The sequence below is a fragment of the Aegilops tauschii genome, chromosome 5, assembly GCF_002575655.3.
Source record: "Aegilops tauschii subsp. strangulata cultivar AL8/78 chromosome 5, Aet v6.0, whole genome shotgun sequence".
Classification (NCBI taxonomy): domain Eukaryota; kingdom Viridiplantae; phylum Streptophyta; class Magnoliopsida; order Poales; family Poaceae; genus Aegilops; species Aegilops tauschii.
In genome coordinates this window covers 149,872,019-149,891,316 of record NC_053039.3, presented here as the reverse complement: position 1 = coordinate 149,891,316, position 19,298 = coordinate 149,872,019, and the positions used below count along the sequence as shown (strand labels likewise).

The following is a 19,298-nucleotide window of genomic DNA, read 5'->3' as shown; positions in this document are numbered from 1 at the left end:
GGTGTCCTCTGGTCCAAGAAAAATCATGGTGAGAGTTTTATTCTGTTTGGACTCCGTTTGGTATTCCTTTTCTGCGAAACTCTAAAACAAGGAAAAAACAGAAACTAACACTAGGCTCTAGGTTAATAGGTAATAGCATATTAATGGATATAAAATAGCATATTAATGAATATGAAACATCCAAAAGAGATAATATAATAGCATGGAACCATAAAAAATTATAGATACGTTGGAGATGTATCTAGGATCCCCAAGCTTAATTCCTGCTCGTCTTCGAGTAGGTAAATGATAAAAATAGAATTTTTGATGTGGAATGCTACCTATCATATTTATCCATGTAATTCTCTTTATTGTGGCATGAATGTTCAGATCCGTAAGATTCAAAACAAAAGTTTAATATTGTCATAAAAACAATAATACTTCAAGCATACTAACAAAATAATTATGTCTTCTCAAAATAACATGGCCAAAGAAAGCTTATCCCTACAAAATCATATAGTTTGGCTATGCTCCATCTTCATCACACAAAATATTTAAATCATGCACAACCCGATGACAAGCCAAGCAATTGTTTCATACTTTTGACGATCTCAAACCTTTTCAACTTTCACGCAATACATGAGCGTGAGCCATGGACATAGCACTATAGGTGGAATAGACGGTGGTTGTGAAGACAAAAAGAGGGAGATAGTCTCACATCAACTAGGCATATCAACGGGCTATGGAGATGCCCATTAATAGATATCAATGTGAGTGAGTAGGGATTGCCGTGCAGCGGATGCACTAGAGCTATAAGTTTATAAAAGCTCAAAAAGGAAACTAAGTGGGTGTGCATCCAACTTGCTTGCACATGAAGACCTAGGGCGTTTGAGGAAGCCCATCGTCAGAATATACAAGCCAAGTTCTATAACTAAAATTTCCCACTAGCATATGAAAGTGATATCATAGGAGACTCTCTATCATGAAGATCATAGTGCTACTTTTGAAGCACAAGTGTGGCAAAAAGGATAGTAACATTGTCCCTTCTCTCTTTTTCTCTCATTTTTTCTTTTCTTTTTTTCTTTATTTTTTTCCTTTTTTGGGCCTTCTCTTTTTTTATTTGGCCTTTCTCCCCTTTTTTTATTTCCTCACATGGGACAATGCTCTAATAGTGAAAATCATCACACTTCTATTTACTTACAACTCAAGAATTACAACTTGATACTAGAAACAAAAATATGAATGTATGTGAATGCCTCCGGCAGTGTACCGGGATGTGCAATGAATCAAGAGCAACATGTATAAGAAAAATGATGAATGGTAGCTTTGCCACAAATACGATGTCAACTACATGATCATGCAAAGCAATATGATAATGATGGTGTATGTCATAATAAACGGAACGGTGGAAAGTTGCATGGCAATATATCTCGGAATGGCTATGGAAATGCCATAATAGGTAGGTATATGGTGGCTGTTTTGAGGAAGGATATGTGGTGGGTTTATGGTACCGGCGAAAGTTGCGCGGTACTAGAGAGGCTAGCAATGGCGGAAAGGTGAGAGTGTATATAATCCATGGACTCAACATTAGTCATAAAGAACTCACATACTTATTGCAAAAATCTATTAGTCATCCAAACAAAGTACTATGTGCATGCTCCTTGGGGGATAGATTGGTAGGAAAAGACCATCGCTCGTCCCCGACCGCCACTCATAAGGAAGACAATCAAAAAACATCTCATGCTCCAACTTTGTTACATAACGGTTCACCATACGTGCATGCTATGGGACTCACAAACCTTAACACAAGTATTTCTCAAATTCACAACTACTTACTATCATGGCTCTAATATCACCATCTTCATATCTCAAAACAATCATAAGGAATCAAACTTCTCATAGTATTCAATGCACTTTATATGAAAGTTTTTATTATATCCCTCTTGGATGCCTATCATATTAGGACTAATTTTATAACCAAAGCAAATTACCATGCTGTTTAGAGACTCTCAAAATAATATAAGTGAAGTACGAGAGTTCATCAATTTCTATAAAATAAAACTAGCGATGTGCTCTAAAAATATATAAGTGAAGCACTAGAGCAATTTTGCCTAGCTCAAAAGATATAAGTGAAGCACATAGAGCATTCTAATAAATCACGATTCACGCGTGTCTCTCTCAACAGGTGTGTACAGCAAGTATGATTGTGGCAAACTAAAAAGAAAAGACTTAAATCATACAAGACGCTCCAAGCAAAACACATATCATGTGGTGAATAAAAATATAGCCTCAAGTGAAATTACCGATAGACGAAGACGAAAGAGGGATGCCTTCCCGGGGCATCCCCAAGCTTAGCATTTTTGACATCCTTTAATATTACCTTGAGTTGCCTTGGGCATCCCCAAGCTTAGGCTCTTGCTACTACTTATTCCATAGTCCATCAAATCCTTACCCAAAACTTGAAAACTTCACAACACAAAACTCCAACAGAAAATCTCGTAAGCTCCGTTAGTATAAGAAAATAAATAACCACTTTTTGTACTGTTGTGAACTCATTCTTTATTTATATTGGTGTAATATCTACTGTATTCCAACTTTTCCATGGTTCATACCCCCCGATAGTAGCCATAGATGCATCAAAATAAGCAAACTACATGCGAAAAACAGAATCTGTCAAAAACAGAACAGTCTGTAGCAATCTGGATATTTTGAATACTTCTATAACTCCAAAAATCCTTAGAGAATATTAAATCCAATATAATTTGTTTATTAATATTCTGCAAAAAAATCATCTAAAAATCACCCTCCGGTTAAAAATGAGAATTGTTTTCGTGAGCGTAAATGTTTCTGTTTTTCAGCAAGATCAAATTAACTATCACAGTAGGTCATCCCATAGGTCTTACTTGGAACAAACACTAATTAAATCACAAAACCACATATAACCAGAGGCTAGATGATTTATTGAAAGGAAAATAGGACCTAAAAATGAAGAACAAAAACAAAATTGGGTTGCCTCCCAACAAGCGCTATTGTTTAACGCCCCTAGCTATGCATAAAAAGACGAATAGATGTAAGTATTATCATCTTTGGCATGCAATCTATAAGTGGCTCTCATAATAGATTCATAAGGCAATTCAATTTTCTTTCTTGGAAAGTGTTCCATGCCTTTTCTTAACGTAAATTGAAATCTAATGTTTCCTTCTTTCATATCAATAATTGCACCAATCGTTCTAAGGAAAGGGCTACCAAGAATAATAGGACATGTGGGATTGCAATCTATATCAAGAACAATGAAGTCTACGGGCACATAATTCCTATTTGCAACAATAAGAACATCATTAATTCTTCCCGTAGGTTTCTTAATAGTGGAATCCGCAAGATGCAAATTTAAGAAACAATCATCAAATTCACGGAAACCTAGCACATCACACAAAGTTTTCGGAATCGTGGAAACACTAGCACCAAAATCAGACAAAGCATATCATTCATAATCTTTAATCTTAATCTTAATAGTAGGTTCCCACTCATCATAAAGTTTTCTAGGAATAGAAACTTCTATATTAAGCTTTTCTTCATAAGATTGCATCATGGCATCAACAATATGTTTAGTGAAAGCTTTGTTTTGATTATAAGCATGAGGAGAATTCAACATGGATTGCAACAAGGAAATACAATCTATAAAAGAGCAATTATCATAATTAAAGTCCTTGAAATCCAAAATAGTGGGTTCATTGCTATCTAAAGTTTTGACCTCTTCAATCCCACTTTTATCAGTTTTTGCATCAAGATCTAAGAACTCTGAATCATTGGGACGCCTTCTAACTAAAGTTGACTCATCTCCAGTCCCATATTTATCAAGATTTATATTGGAAAACAAAGATTCAATAAGAGTCACATCAATGACCTTAAGATCATCATTATTTTCACGGAAACTAGAAGAACAAGCTTTTATAAACCAATCTTTCTTAGCACGCATCTTAGCGGTTCTTTCTTTGCACTAATCAATGGAAATTCTCATGGCTTTGAGAGACTCATTGATATCATGCTTGGGTGGAATAGATCTAAGTTTCAAAGCATCAACATCAAGAGAAATTCTATCCACGTTCCTAGCCAAATCATCAATCTTAAGCAATTTTTCTTCAATCAAAGCATTGAAATTCTTTTGCGAACTAATAAATTCTTTAACACTATTCTCAAATTCAGAGGGCATATTATTATAATTTCCATAAGAATTGTTGTAGGAATTACCATAATTATTAGAGGAATTACTAGGAAACGACCTAGGATTAAAATTACTTCCATACGCGTTATTACCAAAATTGTTCCTACCAACAAAATTCACATCCATAGATTCATTATTGTTTTAAATCAAAGTAGAATAGGCATATCATTAGGATCAATAGGAGCACTCTTATTAGCAAACAATTTCATAAGCTCATCCATCTTTCCACTCAAAACATTTATTTCTTCAATTACATGCACCTTTTTAGTAGTGGAAGATCTTTCGGTATGCTATTGAGAATAGTTAACCATAATGTTATCTAGGAGTTTAGTAGCTTCTCCTAAATTAATTTCCATAAAAGTGCCTCCTGCGGCCAAATCTAAAAGATTTCTAGAAGAAAAAAACAATCCGGCATAAAAATGTTGTATAATCATCCATAATTTCAAACCATGAGTAGGGCAATTCCTAATCATCAATTTCATCCTCTCCCAAGATTGTGCAACATGTTCATCATCAAGTTGCTTAAAATTCATAATAGCATTCCTAAGGGAGATGATCTTAGCGGGAGGAAAATACTTGGAAATAAAAGCATCTTTACACTTATTCCATGAATCAATACTATTTTTAGGCAAAGATGAAAACCAAGTTTTAGCGGTATCCCTAAGCAAGAACGGAAAGAGCTTCAACTTAACAATATCATTATCCACATCTTTTTTCTTTTGCATATCGCACAAATCAACGAAATTATTAAGATGGGATGCGGCATCTTCATTGGGAAGGCCGGAAAATTGTTCTTTCATAACAAGATTAAACAAAGCAGTATTAATCTCACAAGATTCCACATTAGCATTGGGAGCAATCGGAGTACTAATAAAATCATTGTTGTTGGTATTGGAAAAGTCACACAATTTGGTATTATCTTGCGCCATCGTGACAAAGCAAGCAATCCAACACATGAGCACACAAAAAGCAAGCGAAGAAGACGAAGGGAAGAGGGGTGAAGAAAAGGCGAATCTTTTTAAAAATCGTTTTAGAAGTGGGGGAGAGGAAAATGAGAGGCGAATGGTGAATAATGTAATGCGAGAGATGAGAGTTTATGATGGGTACTTGGTATGTCTTGGCTTGGTGTAGATCTCCCCGGCAACGGCGCCAGAAATAGGCAAGTTGACGGGAGATGAAATATTGACTTGACTTGGCATAAATCTCCCCGGCAACGGCGTCAGAAATCCTTCTTGCTACCCCTTGAACTTGCGTTGGTTTTTCCCTTGAAGAGGAAATGGTGATGCAGCAAAGGAGCGTAAGTATTTCCCTCAGTTTTGGGGACCATGGTATCAATCCAGTAGGAGACTATGCAACAAGCCACCTAATACCTGCACAAACAAACACCAACTTGCAACCAACGCGACAAAGGGGTTGTCAATCCCTTCACGGTTATTCGCAAAGTGAGATCTGGTAGAGATGGATAAACGATAAAGTAATATTTTTGGTATTTTTGGTTGATCGAACGGAAAGTAAAGATTGCAAAGGAAGAGAACGGCGACATAAATTGGAAAGTTGACGGGAAACTAATATGATGTAAAATAGACCCCGTGGCCATAGGTTTCACTAGAGGCTTCTCTCAAGATAGAAATTATTACAGTGGGTGAACAAATTACTGTCGAGCAATTGATAGAAAAGCGCAAATTTTGACGATATTTAAGGCAATGATCATGAATATAGGCATCACATTCGTGTCAAGTAGACCGACTCCTGCCTGCATCTACTACTATTACTCCACACATAGACCGACTCCTTCCTGCATCTAGAGTATTAAGTTCATAAGAATAGAGTAACGCATTAAGCAAGATGGCATGATGTACCAGGATTAACTCAAGCAATATGATGAAAACCCCATCTTGTTATCCTGGATGGCAACAATACAATACGTGCCTTGCTGCCCCTACTGTCACTGGGAAAGGACACCGCAAGATTGAACCCAAAGCTAAGCACTTCTCACATTGCCAGAAAAACCAATCTAGTTGGCCAAACCAAATCGATAGTTCGAAGAGACTTGCAAAGATATCAAATCATGCATAAAAGAATTCAGAGGAGATTCAAATAATATTCATAGATAAGCTGATCATAAATCCACAATTCGTCGGATCTCAGCAAACACCCCTCAAAAGAGTATTACATCGAATAGATCTCCAAGAACATCGAGGAGAACTTTGTATTGAGAATCAAAGAGAGAGAAGAAGCCATCTAGGTACTAGCTATGGACCCGTAGGTCTGTAGTAAAGTACTCACGCTTCATCGGAGAGGAAATGGTGTTGATCTAGAAGCCCCCGGTGATCGATTCCCCCTATGGCAGGATGCCGGAAAAGGCCCCAACATGAGATCTCACGGGTACAGAAGGTTGTGGCGGTGGAAAAGTGGTTTTGTGGCTCCCCTGGATGTTTTTGGGGTATAAGAGTATATATAGGTGAAATAATTAGGACAAGGGAGCTACGAGGGGCCCACAAGGTCGGGGGCACGCCCTCCAGCCCTGTGGCCGCCTGGAGGCTCCTTTGACTTGCACTCCATGTCTCCTTTGACTTGCACTCCAAATCATGGCGAAAGTTTTATTCTGTTTGGACTCTGTTTGGTATTCCTTTCTGTGAAACTCTAAAACAAAGAAAAAATGGAAACTGGCACTGGGCTCTAGGCTAATAGGTTACTCCCAAAAATCATATAAAATAGTATATTAATGCATATAAAACATCCAAAATAGATAATATAATAGCATGGAACAATCAAAAATTATCGAGCAAGGTATTCAAACAGAGTGTCTAAAATAACACCTTAATGACGGAGAGGGGGATAATAAAAATTATATATTATTTGCTTACCAATAAATGAGAATGGATGTATCAACTCCACGGCAACGGCACCAAGAGAAAGAGCTTGATGTCTACAACGCAACCTTCTTCTTGTAGACTCGTGTTTGGCCTCCAAGCGCAAAGTTTTTTAGGACAGTAGCAAATTTCCCTCAAGTGGATGACCTAAGGTTTATCAATCCGTGGGAGGCGTGGGATGAAGATGTTCTCTCTCAAACAACCCTTCAACCAAATAACAAAGAGTCTCTTGTGTCCCCAACACACCCAATACAATGGTAAATTGTATAGGTGCACTAGTTCGGCGAAGAGATGGTGATACAGGTGCAATATGGATGGTAGATATAGGTTTTTGTAATCTGAAAATATAAAAACAGCAAGGTAACTAGTAACAAAAGTGAGCAAAAACGGTATTGCAATGCTTCGAAACAAGGCCTAGGGTTCATACTTTCACTAGTGCAAGTTGTCTCCATAATGATAACATAATTAGATCATATAACAATCCCTCAACGTGCAACAAAGAGTCACTCCAAAGTCACTAATAGCGGAGAACAAATGAAGATATTATTGTAGGGTATGAAACCACCTCAAAGTTATTCTTTCTAATCGATCTGTTGGGCTATGCCTATAAGTGTCACAAACAGCCCTAGAGTTCGTACTAAAATAACACCTTAAGATACACATCAACCAAAACCCTAATGTCACCTAGATACTCCAATGTCACCACAAGTATCCGCGGGTCTGATTATATGATATGCATCACACAATCTCAGATTCATCTATTCAAACCAACACAAAGAACTTCAAAGAGTGCCCCAAAGTTTCTACCGGATAGTCAAGATGAAAACGTGTGCCAACCCCTCTGCATAAGTTCACAAGGTCACCGAACCCGCAAGTTGATCACCAAAACATACATCAACTGGCTCACGTGAATATCCCATTGTCACCACAGATAAGCACATGCAAGACATACATCAAGTGTTCTCAAATCCTTAAACACTCAAATCGATAAGATAACTTCAAAGGGAAAACTCAATCCATTACAAGAAGGTACAGGGGGAGAAACATCATAAGATCCAACTACAATAGCAAAGCTCGCGGTACATCAAGATCGTGCCAAATCAAGAACACGAGAGAGAGAGAGAGATCAAACACATAGCTACTGGTACACACCCTCAGCCCCGAGGGTGAACTACTCCCTCCGTGTCATGGAGAGCTCCGGGATGATGAAGATGGCCATCGGTGATGATTTCCCCCTCGGCAGGGTGCCAGAACAGGGTCTCGATTGGTTTTTGGTGGCTACAGAGGCTTGAGGCAGCAGAACTCCCGATCTAGGTATATTTTCTGGGTTTTCCCTATTTATAAATTTTTTTGGCATCGAGGACAAGTCAGGAGGAGCCACGAGGGGCCCACAAGGTCAGGGGTGCGCCCCCACCCTTGTGGTGGCCTCGGGACTCCTATGATGCATCTCCGGTGCTCCGTGGGCTTCTTTTGGTCCATAAAAAATAGTCGTAAAGTTTTAGGTCAAAGGGACTCTGTTTGATATTCCTTTTCTGTGAAACTCAAAAACAAGGAAAAACAGAAACTGGCACTGGGCTGTAGGTTAATAGGTTAGTCCCAAAAATCTTATAAAATAGCATATAAAACATCCAAGGTTGATAATATAATAGCATGGAATAATAAAAAATTATAGATATGTTGGAGACGTATCAAGCATCCCCAAGCTTAATTCCTGCTCGTCCTCGAGTAGGTAAATGATAAAAACTGAATTTTTTATGTGGAATGCTATCAAGTGCACAAGTTTGACCAATGATAATTTCAATCACTTTTTCTAGCATCATTATATATCATAACAATAGCTGGTATCATGAAGCTTCTCATGATCAAGTAACAAGCTATTCACATGTTAAAGCATAGACCATAAACTTTCTTGAAAACTAACAAACTATGTTCTCAATCATCAAACAATTGCAATTCATCTTATTTTCAGGAAGGGTCTATGTAAGAGCTTTGATTTAGCAAATCCCACATACTCAACTATCATATAGTCTTCCATTATTGCTACCACTCAAAGCATATTTTTAGAACAAATAGCATCCATTGAACACAGAGAAAGAAAGGGGCTTAGTGTTTCGCCTCCCAACTTATTTATCATATAGATAATTGTTAACAATAATAATTCATGATCAAATATATTTGAATGGACATATATGCTTAGATCTTTCCCATCACATGATGCTTGCCAACTAAAGAGTAGGTTGGAATGAGAAGGAATACTGACGACTCTTGCATAAAAGTAAAAGATAGGCCCTTCGCAGAGGGAAGCAGGGATTTGCAGAGGTGCCAGACCTTGAAGCTTTAAAACAGAGATGAAAATAATTTTGAGAGGTATGCTTTCATTGTCAACATAATGACAAGAGTTCCCAATATCTTCCATACTGGATACATTATAGGCTGTTCCCAAGCATAAAGGTAAAGTTTTTACTCCCCTTCCACCAACAATCACACTCCACGGCTTGTCCGAAACAACAGGTGTCGTCCAACTATCAACAATCCTGGGGGAGTTTTGTTTAAATTATTTGCGATTTTGTTTTTGATCTTTTGATCATAGGACTGGGCATCCCAGTTACCAGCCATTTTCTCGTGAATGATGAGAGGAGTCAACTCATCGTGAGAATTACCCACCTAGCATGGAAGATACTGATAGCCCCTAGCCCCATACATGAGCGATTCGGGCATACGAAATAGATTATTATTTGAAGGTCTAGAGTTTGGCACATGCAAATTTACTTGGAACGACAGGTAAATACCGCATATAGGTAGGTATGGTGGACACTCATGGAATAAACTTGGTTCAAGGATTTTGGATGCACAAGCAGTATTCCTGCTTAGTACAGAAATTTGGGCTAGCAAAAGATTCTAAATAGGAAGCATCACATGTTGGAGGATCCATAATAATATAACTTCTAGACAAATATACCCAAGCATAACTCATTCTGTTGTCTTCCTTGTCCAACTTCAGCTAATTTGCTCTGGTTTGAAAATAATTAATGGGGCTCACAATCACAGAAGATGTCCAAGATAGTATATTTATATGTAAAATCTCTCTTCCTTCAATATTCTTTCATGAATTGTTCAAATGACCAAAACTATGCTTGCTAACTTTCAATAAATTTACCACCGATACTCCTTAGATGTGAAGTCATTACTCCCCATGGAATAAGCATATGAAACATGTATAATTTCAGATTTATGATATTCAAATCGTTCAACCATTTACTCATAGGATATAAGTGAAGCACGAGAGTAAATGACAAACTACTCCAAAAATATATAAGTGAAGATCAATGGGTAGTCAAATAATTATTTAGCTATGTGAGGATTCTCTCTCTCATAAATAAAATTTCAGATCTTAAGTACCTTATTCAAACAACAAGCAAATCCTAAAAAAATAAAATGACGCTCCAAGCAAAACACATATCATGTGGTGAATAAAAATATAGCTCCAAGTAAGGTTACCGATGGATTGAAGACGAAAGAGGGGATGCCATCCGGGGCATCCCCAAGCTTAGATGCTTGGTTGTCCTTGAATATTACCTTGGGGTGCCTTGGGCATCCACAAGCTTAGGCTCTTGCCACTCCTTATTCCGTAGTCCATCAAAACCTTACCCAAAACTTGAAAACTTCACAACACAAAACTCAATAGAAAACTCGTAAGCTCCGTTAGTGTAATAAAACAAATCATCCACTTTGGTACTATCAAGACAAGATTCATAATTTTCCTCACATGATGCCTACTGTACCCTATCATTTCTACAATTAATATTAAGCAATATAAGCCATAGAAACTAGAAAACAAACAAACTATGCATCAAAAACAGAATCTATCAAAAACAAAATAGTTTGTAAAGATCTGAATTGAAATCATACTTATGTAACCCCACAAATCCTTAGAAATTAGGAAGTCCTAAGAAGTTTGTCTATTAATCTTTTGCAAAAAGAATCAACTAAAAAGCACTCTTCAGATAGAAATTAGAATTGTTTTCATGAGCGCAAAAGATTTTGTTTTTCAGCAAGATCAAATCAACTATCACCATAAGCTAGCCCAAAGGTCTTACATGGCACTTTATTGAAACAAAAGCTATAAAACATGATTACTACAGTATAATAATCATGTAAACACACAAAACAGTAGGTAATGTTGTTGGGTTGTCTCCCAACAAGCGCTTTTCTTTAATTCCTTTCTAGCTAGGCATGATGATTTCAATGATGCTCACATAAAAGATAAGAATTGAATCATAAAGGGAGCATCATGAAGCATATGACTAGCACATTTAATCCTAACCCACTTCCTATGCATAGGGATTTTGTGAGCAAATAACTTATGGGAGCAACAATCAACTAGCATAGGAAGGCAAAGCAAGCATAACTTCAAGATTTTCAACACATAGGGAGGAAACTTGATATTATTGCAACTCCTACAAGCATATATTCCTCCCTCATAATAATTTTCAGTGGCATCATGAATGAATTCAACAATATAACCATCACATAAATCATTGTTTTCATGATCTACAAGCATAGAAATTTTATTACTCTCCACATAAGCAAGTTTATTCTCATTCAGAATAGTGGGAGTATTATAAGAAACTCGAATACTATAAATTGTTTCCACATTAAAAGAATAATGTTCAGAAAAAGGGTAATCAAAATTATGACAAGCTTTATAAATATAATCATCACTACCTTTTATAACATAAGTGTCATCACAATAATCATCATAAGTAGCAACTTTGTTCTCATCATAATCAATTGAAACCTCTTCCAAGATAGTGGAATCATTACTAAATAAAGTCATGACCTCTCCAAATCCACTTTTATCATTAAAATAAGATTCAACACCCTCCAAATAGTGGGACACTACTTCATAAAGTTGACACTCTTCCAAACCCACTTTTATAAATATTGCAATCATCATAAATGGAGGCATGCAATCATCATAATAAATTTGCTCATCAAAACTGGGAGGACTAAAAATATCATATTCATTAAACATAGCATCCCCAAGCTTGGGCCTTTGCATATCACAAGCATAATCATTCTCATCAGTAATAATATGAATAGCACAAATAGTATAGCAATTATTATCAAAACTTTCTAAGTTGGTGCCAAAAATATTTTCAAGATTATAACAAGTATCATTACTTTCCCAATCATAATCATCACAATGAATAATAGGCATAACGAAATCATCCTCAGTATTTTTTTTGGACATAGTATCATAAGGTAAAGAATCAATATCATCATCAACTATATCATCATCCACATTTATTTTTGATTGACTCTCATGAGGCATAACAATAATAGGAGCAACATCATTTGGGAGTGATACCTTTTTACCTTTGCTTCTCCGTCTTTTCTTTTTCTTCTTCACATCATGTGTGGGTTTAATCACCCTTTTGGAGCTCCTTATTGATGAGATTGGTTGAATAAAAGGCTCCTCCTTGTTTCCTGATTCAACATAAGAAAGAATAGGAGGATATTGGGAAACCTCTTCCCCTTCATTAGTATTCTCTTCATCTTCTATATGTTTTCTTGTCTTTAAGTAATTGGCAACATAAGTATTCTCAATGCAATTTACCACACAATACATATAAATTTCCTCTAGATCAAAATCAAGAACTCTCTCAAAATAATATTCTGGATTACCCTTAGTTATATGTTTCATTTCTTCATATCTAAAAAGCAAACTAAGTTCATTATGATGCGCAAGACAAATCAAGTCATCACAATTTTGGGATACAATGCGATCATGAAACAATTTGCATTGGAGATTTAAATAACCATGTTCATTGCAAAGTTCACAAGGATGGCGAAAAATATTAAACTTTTCAGCATAGACATCTAGCCTCTCTTGCAACCATTTAGTTTCTAAATGCTTATGCCTCTTGCAAAATCTATCTTCCCTTTTTGGTATGTAATGGCAAACTCTATGCACTGCACAAAAATTGACATGCTTATAAGAAACATTTTCATCATGACTAGTGCAATCATAATTAGTACTATGGATATTCAAAGAATTCATAGGAACAACATTGCAATCATGCTCATCATTCAAAGATTGCATGTCAAATATTTTATTGCATTCTTCCTCTAGCCATTGAGCACAATTATCGGAATCCTTATTTTCACGAAAGATATTAAAAAGATGAAGCATATGAGGTAGCCTCAATTCCATTTTTTTGTAATTTTCTTTTATGGATTAAACTAGTGATAAAACAAGGAACTAAAAGATTCGATTACAAGATCTAAATATATACCTTCAAGCACTAACCTCCCCGGCAACGGCGCCAGAAACGAGCCTAATTGACGGGGTGTTAGTGCCGCTTACCTAGCCTCCCCGGCAATGCCGCTAGAAAAGAGCGTGATGTCCACTACGCAACCTTCTTCTTGTAGACTCTGTTGGGCCTCCAAGCGCTGAGTTTTGTAGGACAGTAGAAAATTTTCCTCAAGTAGATGACCTAAGGTTTATCAATCTGTGGGAGGCGTAGGATGAAGATGTTCTCTCTCAAACAACCCTGCAACCAAATAACAAAGAGTCTCCTGTGTCCCCAACACACCCAATACAATGGTAAATTGTATAGGTGCACTAGTTCGGCGAAGAGATGGTGATACAGGTGCAATATGGATGGTAGATATAGGTTTTTGTAATCTAAAAATATATAAACTGCAAGGTAACTAGTAACAAAAGTGAGCAAAAACGGTATTGCAATGCTTCGAAACAAGGCCCAGGGTTCATACTTTCACTAGTGCAAGTTCTCTCAACAATGATAACATAATTTACGAGCTTGATGACAGAGAAGGGGATAATAACAATTATATATTATTTTTCTTACCAATAAATCAAAATGGAGTCTACTAGGCACCCTTCTTTTTGTAGACTCGTGTTGGTCCTCCAAGCACAGAGTTCTGTAGGACAGTAGCCCCTCGACCCGGCCTAATCCTCGACCCGGCCGGACTCCTCAGCTCTGCCCCAACAACCAGCTCAAGACGGCCGAGCCCGGCACACCAAGGCTTCCCCAACAAGCCAGCTCCACCCTTGGCGTGTTCTCCAACCCGGCCACGGTTCAGCTCCCATCCCATCCCGGCCGTACGATGGGACGAGTCTCCACCTACCGATGACGAAGACAATAGTGCCCCGCCCATGCCTTTGGTTAGCCGGGGAGTGGCAACAGTGCCCCGCTAACCAGGGCCGGCGTGGCCATAGTGCAACCATTGTCACTCATGACGCCAGCAAGCGGCAACCTGACGGAGCGCCACTGTAGCCGACTAAACCCGGCCACTCCCTCACGACCGACAAGACGGCCAACAGTGCCTCCAAACCCGGCGGGCCGCACGCTCGAAGAACCCGGCGAGCCCTGACCCCCGGCGGGTCCCAACGATGGCTTCTCGGACAATGACAACCCGGCCCCACAGCCTTGTAACATTACCATCGTTTCCCTGGGGGGTTGACCTATAAAACCCCCCAGGAGCCCTCATGCTTACGGGCAACTCTTTCACTCGCACAGGCGATCACTCACCCATAGACACGTAGCAAGCAACACCCAAGGAGAGGGAGCAGCCGAAGCCTTGGCTCGCCTTCCTTCTTCCTCCATACAGCTCTAGGAGCAACTCTGTACTGATACACGTCAACTACACTCGGCAGGACTAGGGGTGTTACCTCTCCGGAGAGCCCCGAACCTGGGTATGTCTTGCATCCCGCGCTCACTCATGCCGACCTTGCCTCTGGAGCCCACCAGTGCCCTCGAGCCTCCTCCTATCTTTAGCCATCCCTTGGCATCTGTCGTGCGCCCACCATGACAGTTGGCGCCCACCGTGGGGCAGCTCGATGTCCTAGCCGGGAGCATGCTTCAGACAGGGCTCCTCTCTGACTCCGACGATCCCGTCACGCTGGCGGACGCCGTCGTCGACACACTCGCCGCCTCCTTCGCCGCGCTGCGCATCTCCGACGCACCTGCGGCCGACGAGTACCCTAGTGAGGTACTTGAATTTTCTGACTCCCCCCTTTCCCTCGGCGGTAGCATTCCCGCCGGGGCAATGGACCTCTGCGTGGAGGTCTTCGTCACCGTCACCGGCGCCGCTTCATGGTCCAGCGCGGCGAGGAAGGCCGCCGAAGCCAGGGCCGCAGCGGAGCGGGCCAGCCCGCCCAACCCACCGCGTGCCACGATGCAGAGCCTTCGTGTCCCCATCGGCACCGACATCGACGCCTCTGACATCGCCCAGGCCCAGACTCGCCTCGACGAGGACCGCCAGCGCCTGCTGGACCTCACCGAGATGCTCGGTGCCACGCAGTGCCGCCTCGACTCCGCTCAGCTGGAGCACAACGCCGCCTACGGCTTAACGCCAGACGCGCCCGAGCCAAGCCGGGTCGCCGACGTGCGGGCCCGGGGCGGCGTGATTGGGCGTGCCTTCGGCGTGATCGGGCACGCCTTCGACGCCATCCCTCCCGTCTACAAGACCCCCGTGAAGAACATGCGCGCTGCCCAGGCGGCCGCGGTCGGCCTGGACTAGCTCGCAGGTGAAGAGCTGCAGGACCGCCTCAAGAGGGTGAACACCTCCCCACTGCGGCCAACGCGCAGCAGGACCGCCTCAACCAACTCGCCAAGCCGTCCGAATCCGGCTCCACCCGCGTCGCTGGACCTGGCGACATCCAGCACACGACATCTTCACCACCTGGCGAGGCGCACTCTGGCCGCACCCGGACCCGGCGCAACCCCGCCCCGACGACCGTCGGCGGCTTGGGCGACGAGCCGGTCTCGGAGGTCCAACGCCGCCTCGACCCTCTGAGCCAACCCGGCTGACTTCTGACTGGAGCCGACCCGGCCCCCCGCCGCGCAGTCACCGACCGGTTGGGCCCGCGTGCCATCGACGATACAGACGCCCGCCATCGCCTCGACCGACTCGCCCTCTCCCAAGAGCTGGAGGAGACCGGCCCCGTCGGGTCGGCGTGCTTCGGGCCATTCATCCGGGGTGAGCCATTACTAAAGGGTTCACGCTCCCCCGCGAGCAGAACTACAATGGCATCGTGAAGCCGGAAGTCTGGCTCACCGATACACCACCGCCATCGGCATCGCCGGCGGTAACCACTGCCTCGCCGTCCGCTACGCGCCTCTAATGCTCCAGGGGTCGGCCCGCACCTGGTTGAACAGTCTGCCGGCGGGCAGCATCAACGCGTGGGTCAACTTCGAGCAGGCCTTTGTGCGCAACTTCACCAACACTTACAAGCGGCCTGGCCGCCCCAGTCAGCTCGCCATATGTGTGCAGGGGCCCGCGGAGACCGGCCGCGAGTACCTCGCACGCTGGACCTAGCTCCGGAATAGCTACGAGGGCTTCCACGAAGTCCAAGCGATCCAATACTTCGTCCACGGCTGCCGGGATGGCACCCTCCTCAAGGACAATCTCTTACGATCCGAGCCGGCCACCATGGTCGCACTCATGGTGACGGCGGACAAGTACGCCAACGCTAACTCCGCCATGAAGATCCAGGTGGCACTGGACGAAGCCGGCAAAGCAAAGCCGGTCCCCTCCCCCACGAAGCCGGCTAGCGAAGGCAGCCGGCAGCAGCACAACCAGCAGAACAACAAGTGCAAGGCCTATCAACAACAACCGGCTCGTCATGGCCGCCGAGCAGGCGCCCGCGACCGACCCGGCCACCAAGCGTCGGCAGACCGGCAAGACGACGAGGCAACCCGCCATGAGTTTCGAGGAGATGCTCGACGCTCCCTGCAAGCACTACAGCGGCGCAAGGCCTTCGACGCACACGCTTCGGCAGTGCACCATCACGAAGCGCCTCCTGAGGGGCGACATCCCGCCTCCTGCGGCCCCGGCTCCGGGAGCGGGGCAGCCGCCTCTGCCTCCACCACCGCCACCAGCTAGCGGCCGATGCGCGATGACGCCTACCCGGCCCAGAACGCGACCTACGTCGCCTTCACTTGGCCAAGCACGGCGAGCGCCTCCTTCGGCAGGAAGTGAACACCGTCGTCCCGGCCAAGCCGGAGTACATGCACTGGTCGGAGCGCCCGGTCACCTGGACTCGGGAGGACCACCCGACCGTCATGCCGAACCCGGGTGGTTACGCCCTCGTCCTCAACCCTACCATCACCGCACCTCGGTGCACGTGCAAGTTCTCCCAGGTTCTCATCGACGGCGGCAGCAGCATCAACATCCTCTACCGCGACACCATGACCAAGCTCGGCCTCGAGGCCAAAGACCTGGAGCCAACCCGGACGATCTTCCACGGCATCGTTCCCGGCCTCTCCTGCTCCCCGATCGGCCGGATCCGGCTCGACGTCCTGTTCGGCGACAGCAACCACTTCCGACGCGAGACGATCTGGTACGAGGTAGTGGACCTATCCAGCGCGTACCACGCGCTGTTGGGCCGGCCCGCGCTCGCCAAATTCATGGCGGTTCCTCACTATGCCTACCTGAAGCAGAAGCTGCCGGGTCCAAAGGGCCTCATCACCGTCACCGGCGACTACCGCAAGTCCATAGAGTGCGCCCGAGACGGCGCCAAGCTGGCCGAGTCGCTGGTCGTAGCCGAGGAGCGGCGCCAACTCGACCGGATCGTTGCCTTGGCCCAAAAATCGTCGGCCGCACCGATCCCGGTCGAGGAGCCGGCCGACGAGGCCTCGTTAAAGCCCTCCAAGGAGACCAAGAAAGTGCAGCTGAACCCGGAAGACCCCAGCTGCAGCAAGTACGTTGTCATGGGCACCCATATCGACAGCAAATAGGAAGGCGAGCTCGTCGACTTCCTCCGTGAGAATCGGGATATTTTTGCATGGACCCCAAAGGACATGCCGGGTATCCCGAGGAAGTACGCCGAGCACAAAATCCACGTCCGCAAGGATGCCAAGCCTGTCCGTTGACCCCTCCAATGTTTTTCTGAAAAGAACAGGAGAACCATTGGTGAAGAGGTCGGCAAGCTCTTGGCGGCCGGCTTCATCATGGAAGTGTTTCACCCTGTGTGGATGGCCAACCCAGTCCTCATCCTGAATAAGAACAAGACCTGGCGCATGTGTATCGACTACACAAGCCTGAACAAGGCCTACCCCAAAGGCCCATTCGCCCTCCCGCGGATCGACCAAGTCATCGACTCCACTGCCGGGTGTGAGCTCCTGTCCTTCCTGGATGCTTACTCCGGCTATCATCAGATCAAGCTGGACCCGGCCGATGCCCTAAAGACGTCCTTCATCACACCCTTTGGGGCGTATTGCTACATCACCATGTCGTTCGGCTTGAAGAACGCCGGCGCCACCTTCCAGCGCTGCATGCAGGAATCCTCTATGTGGAGCAATATCCACGTCTATGTGGACGAAATCGTGGTGAAGACCAAGCAACACCTCACGCTCCTCGACGACCTGAAGAAAACCTTCGCCAACCTGCGCGAGTAGAACGTCAAGCTCAACCTGGAGAAGTGCGTTTTTGGCGTCCGGGCCGGAAAGCTACTCGGCTTCCTCGCCTCAGAGCGCGGTATTGAGGCAAACACGGAGAAGATCAAGGCCATCGAGCGCATGCACAAGCCGGCTCGGCTGCGCGATGTCTAGAAGTTCACCGGCTGCTTGGCCTCGGTTAACCGGTTACTCAGCCGGCTGGGCGAGAGGGCCTTGCCCCTGTATCAGCTGATGAAGAAGACGACACCGTTCGAATAGAAAGACCATGCGGACGAGGCTTTCCAGGATCTCAAGCGCATGCTCTCCACCGCACCAGTCCTGGCCGCACCGGCTGAGAAGGAGCCGTTCTTGCTCTATATCGCCACGACCTCGCGGTTGGTCAGCACGGTGATGGTGGTCGAGCGACCAGAGAAGGACAAGGTCCAAGCCGTCCAGCGTCCCGTCTACTACCTGAGCGAGGTGCTCTCCGCCTTGAAGCAGAACTACCCGCACTACCAGAAGATGTGTTACGGCGTGTACCTCACCGCCAAGAAACTGAAGCAGTACTTCCAAGAGCGTGTTGTTACCATGGTCAGCACAGGCCCCCTCGACGAAATCATCGGGTGCCGGGATGCCTCCGGCTGGGTCGCCAAGTGGGCGCTCGAGCTAGCTGGCCACACCATCCTCTACGAGCCCCGCGCTACGATCAAGTCCCAAGCTTTGGCCGACTTCCTTGTCGACTGGACCGAGACCCAGTACCTTCCGCCGCCCCTGGACTCGACGCACTCACGCCTGCACTTTGACGGCTCGAAGATG

At 44.0% G+C, this 19,298-nt stretch overlaps 1 protein-coding gene across 1 annotated transcript; it reads left to right on the top strand.

Annotated features, from left to right (window-relative positions):
- The first annotated feature begins 17,294 nt into the window (after positions 1-17,294).
- On the top strand, positions 17,295-18,503 carry LOC141022634 (uncharacterized). Its single transcript, XM_073498899.1, has 2 exons — positions 17,295-17,771; positions 18,387-18,503. Exons 1-2 carry the CDS (start codon positions 17,295-17,297, stop codon positions 18,501-18,503), a joined length of 594 nt encoding a protein of 197 aa, XP_073355000.1.
- Positions 18,504-19,298: the final 795 nt, after the last annotated feature.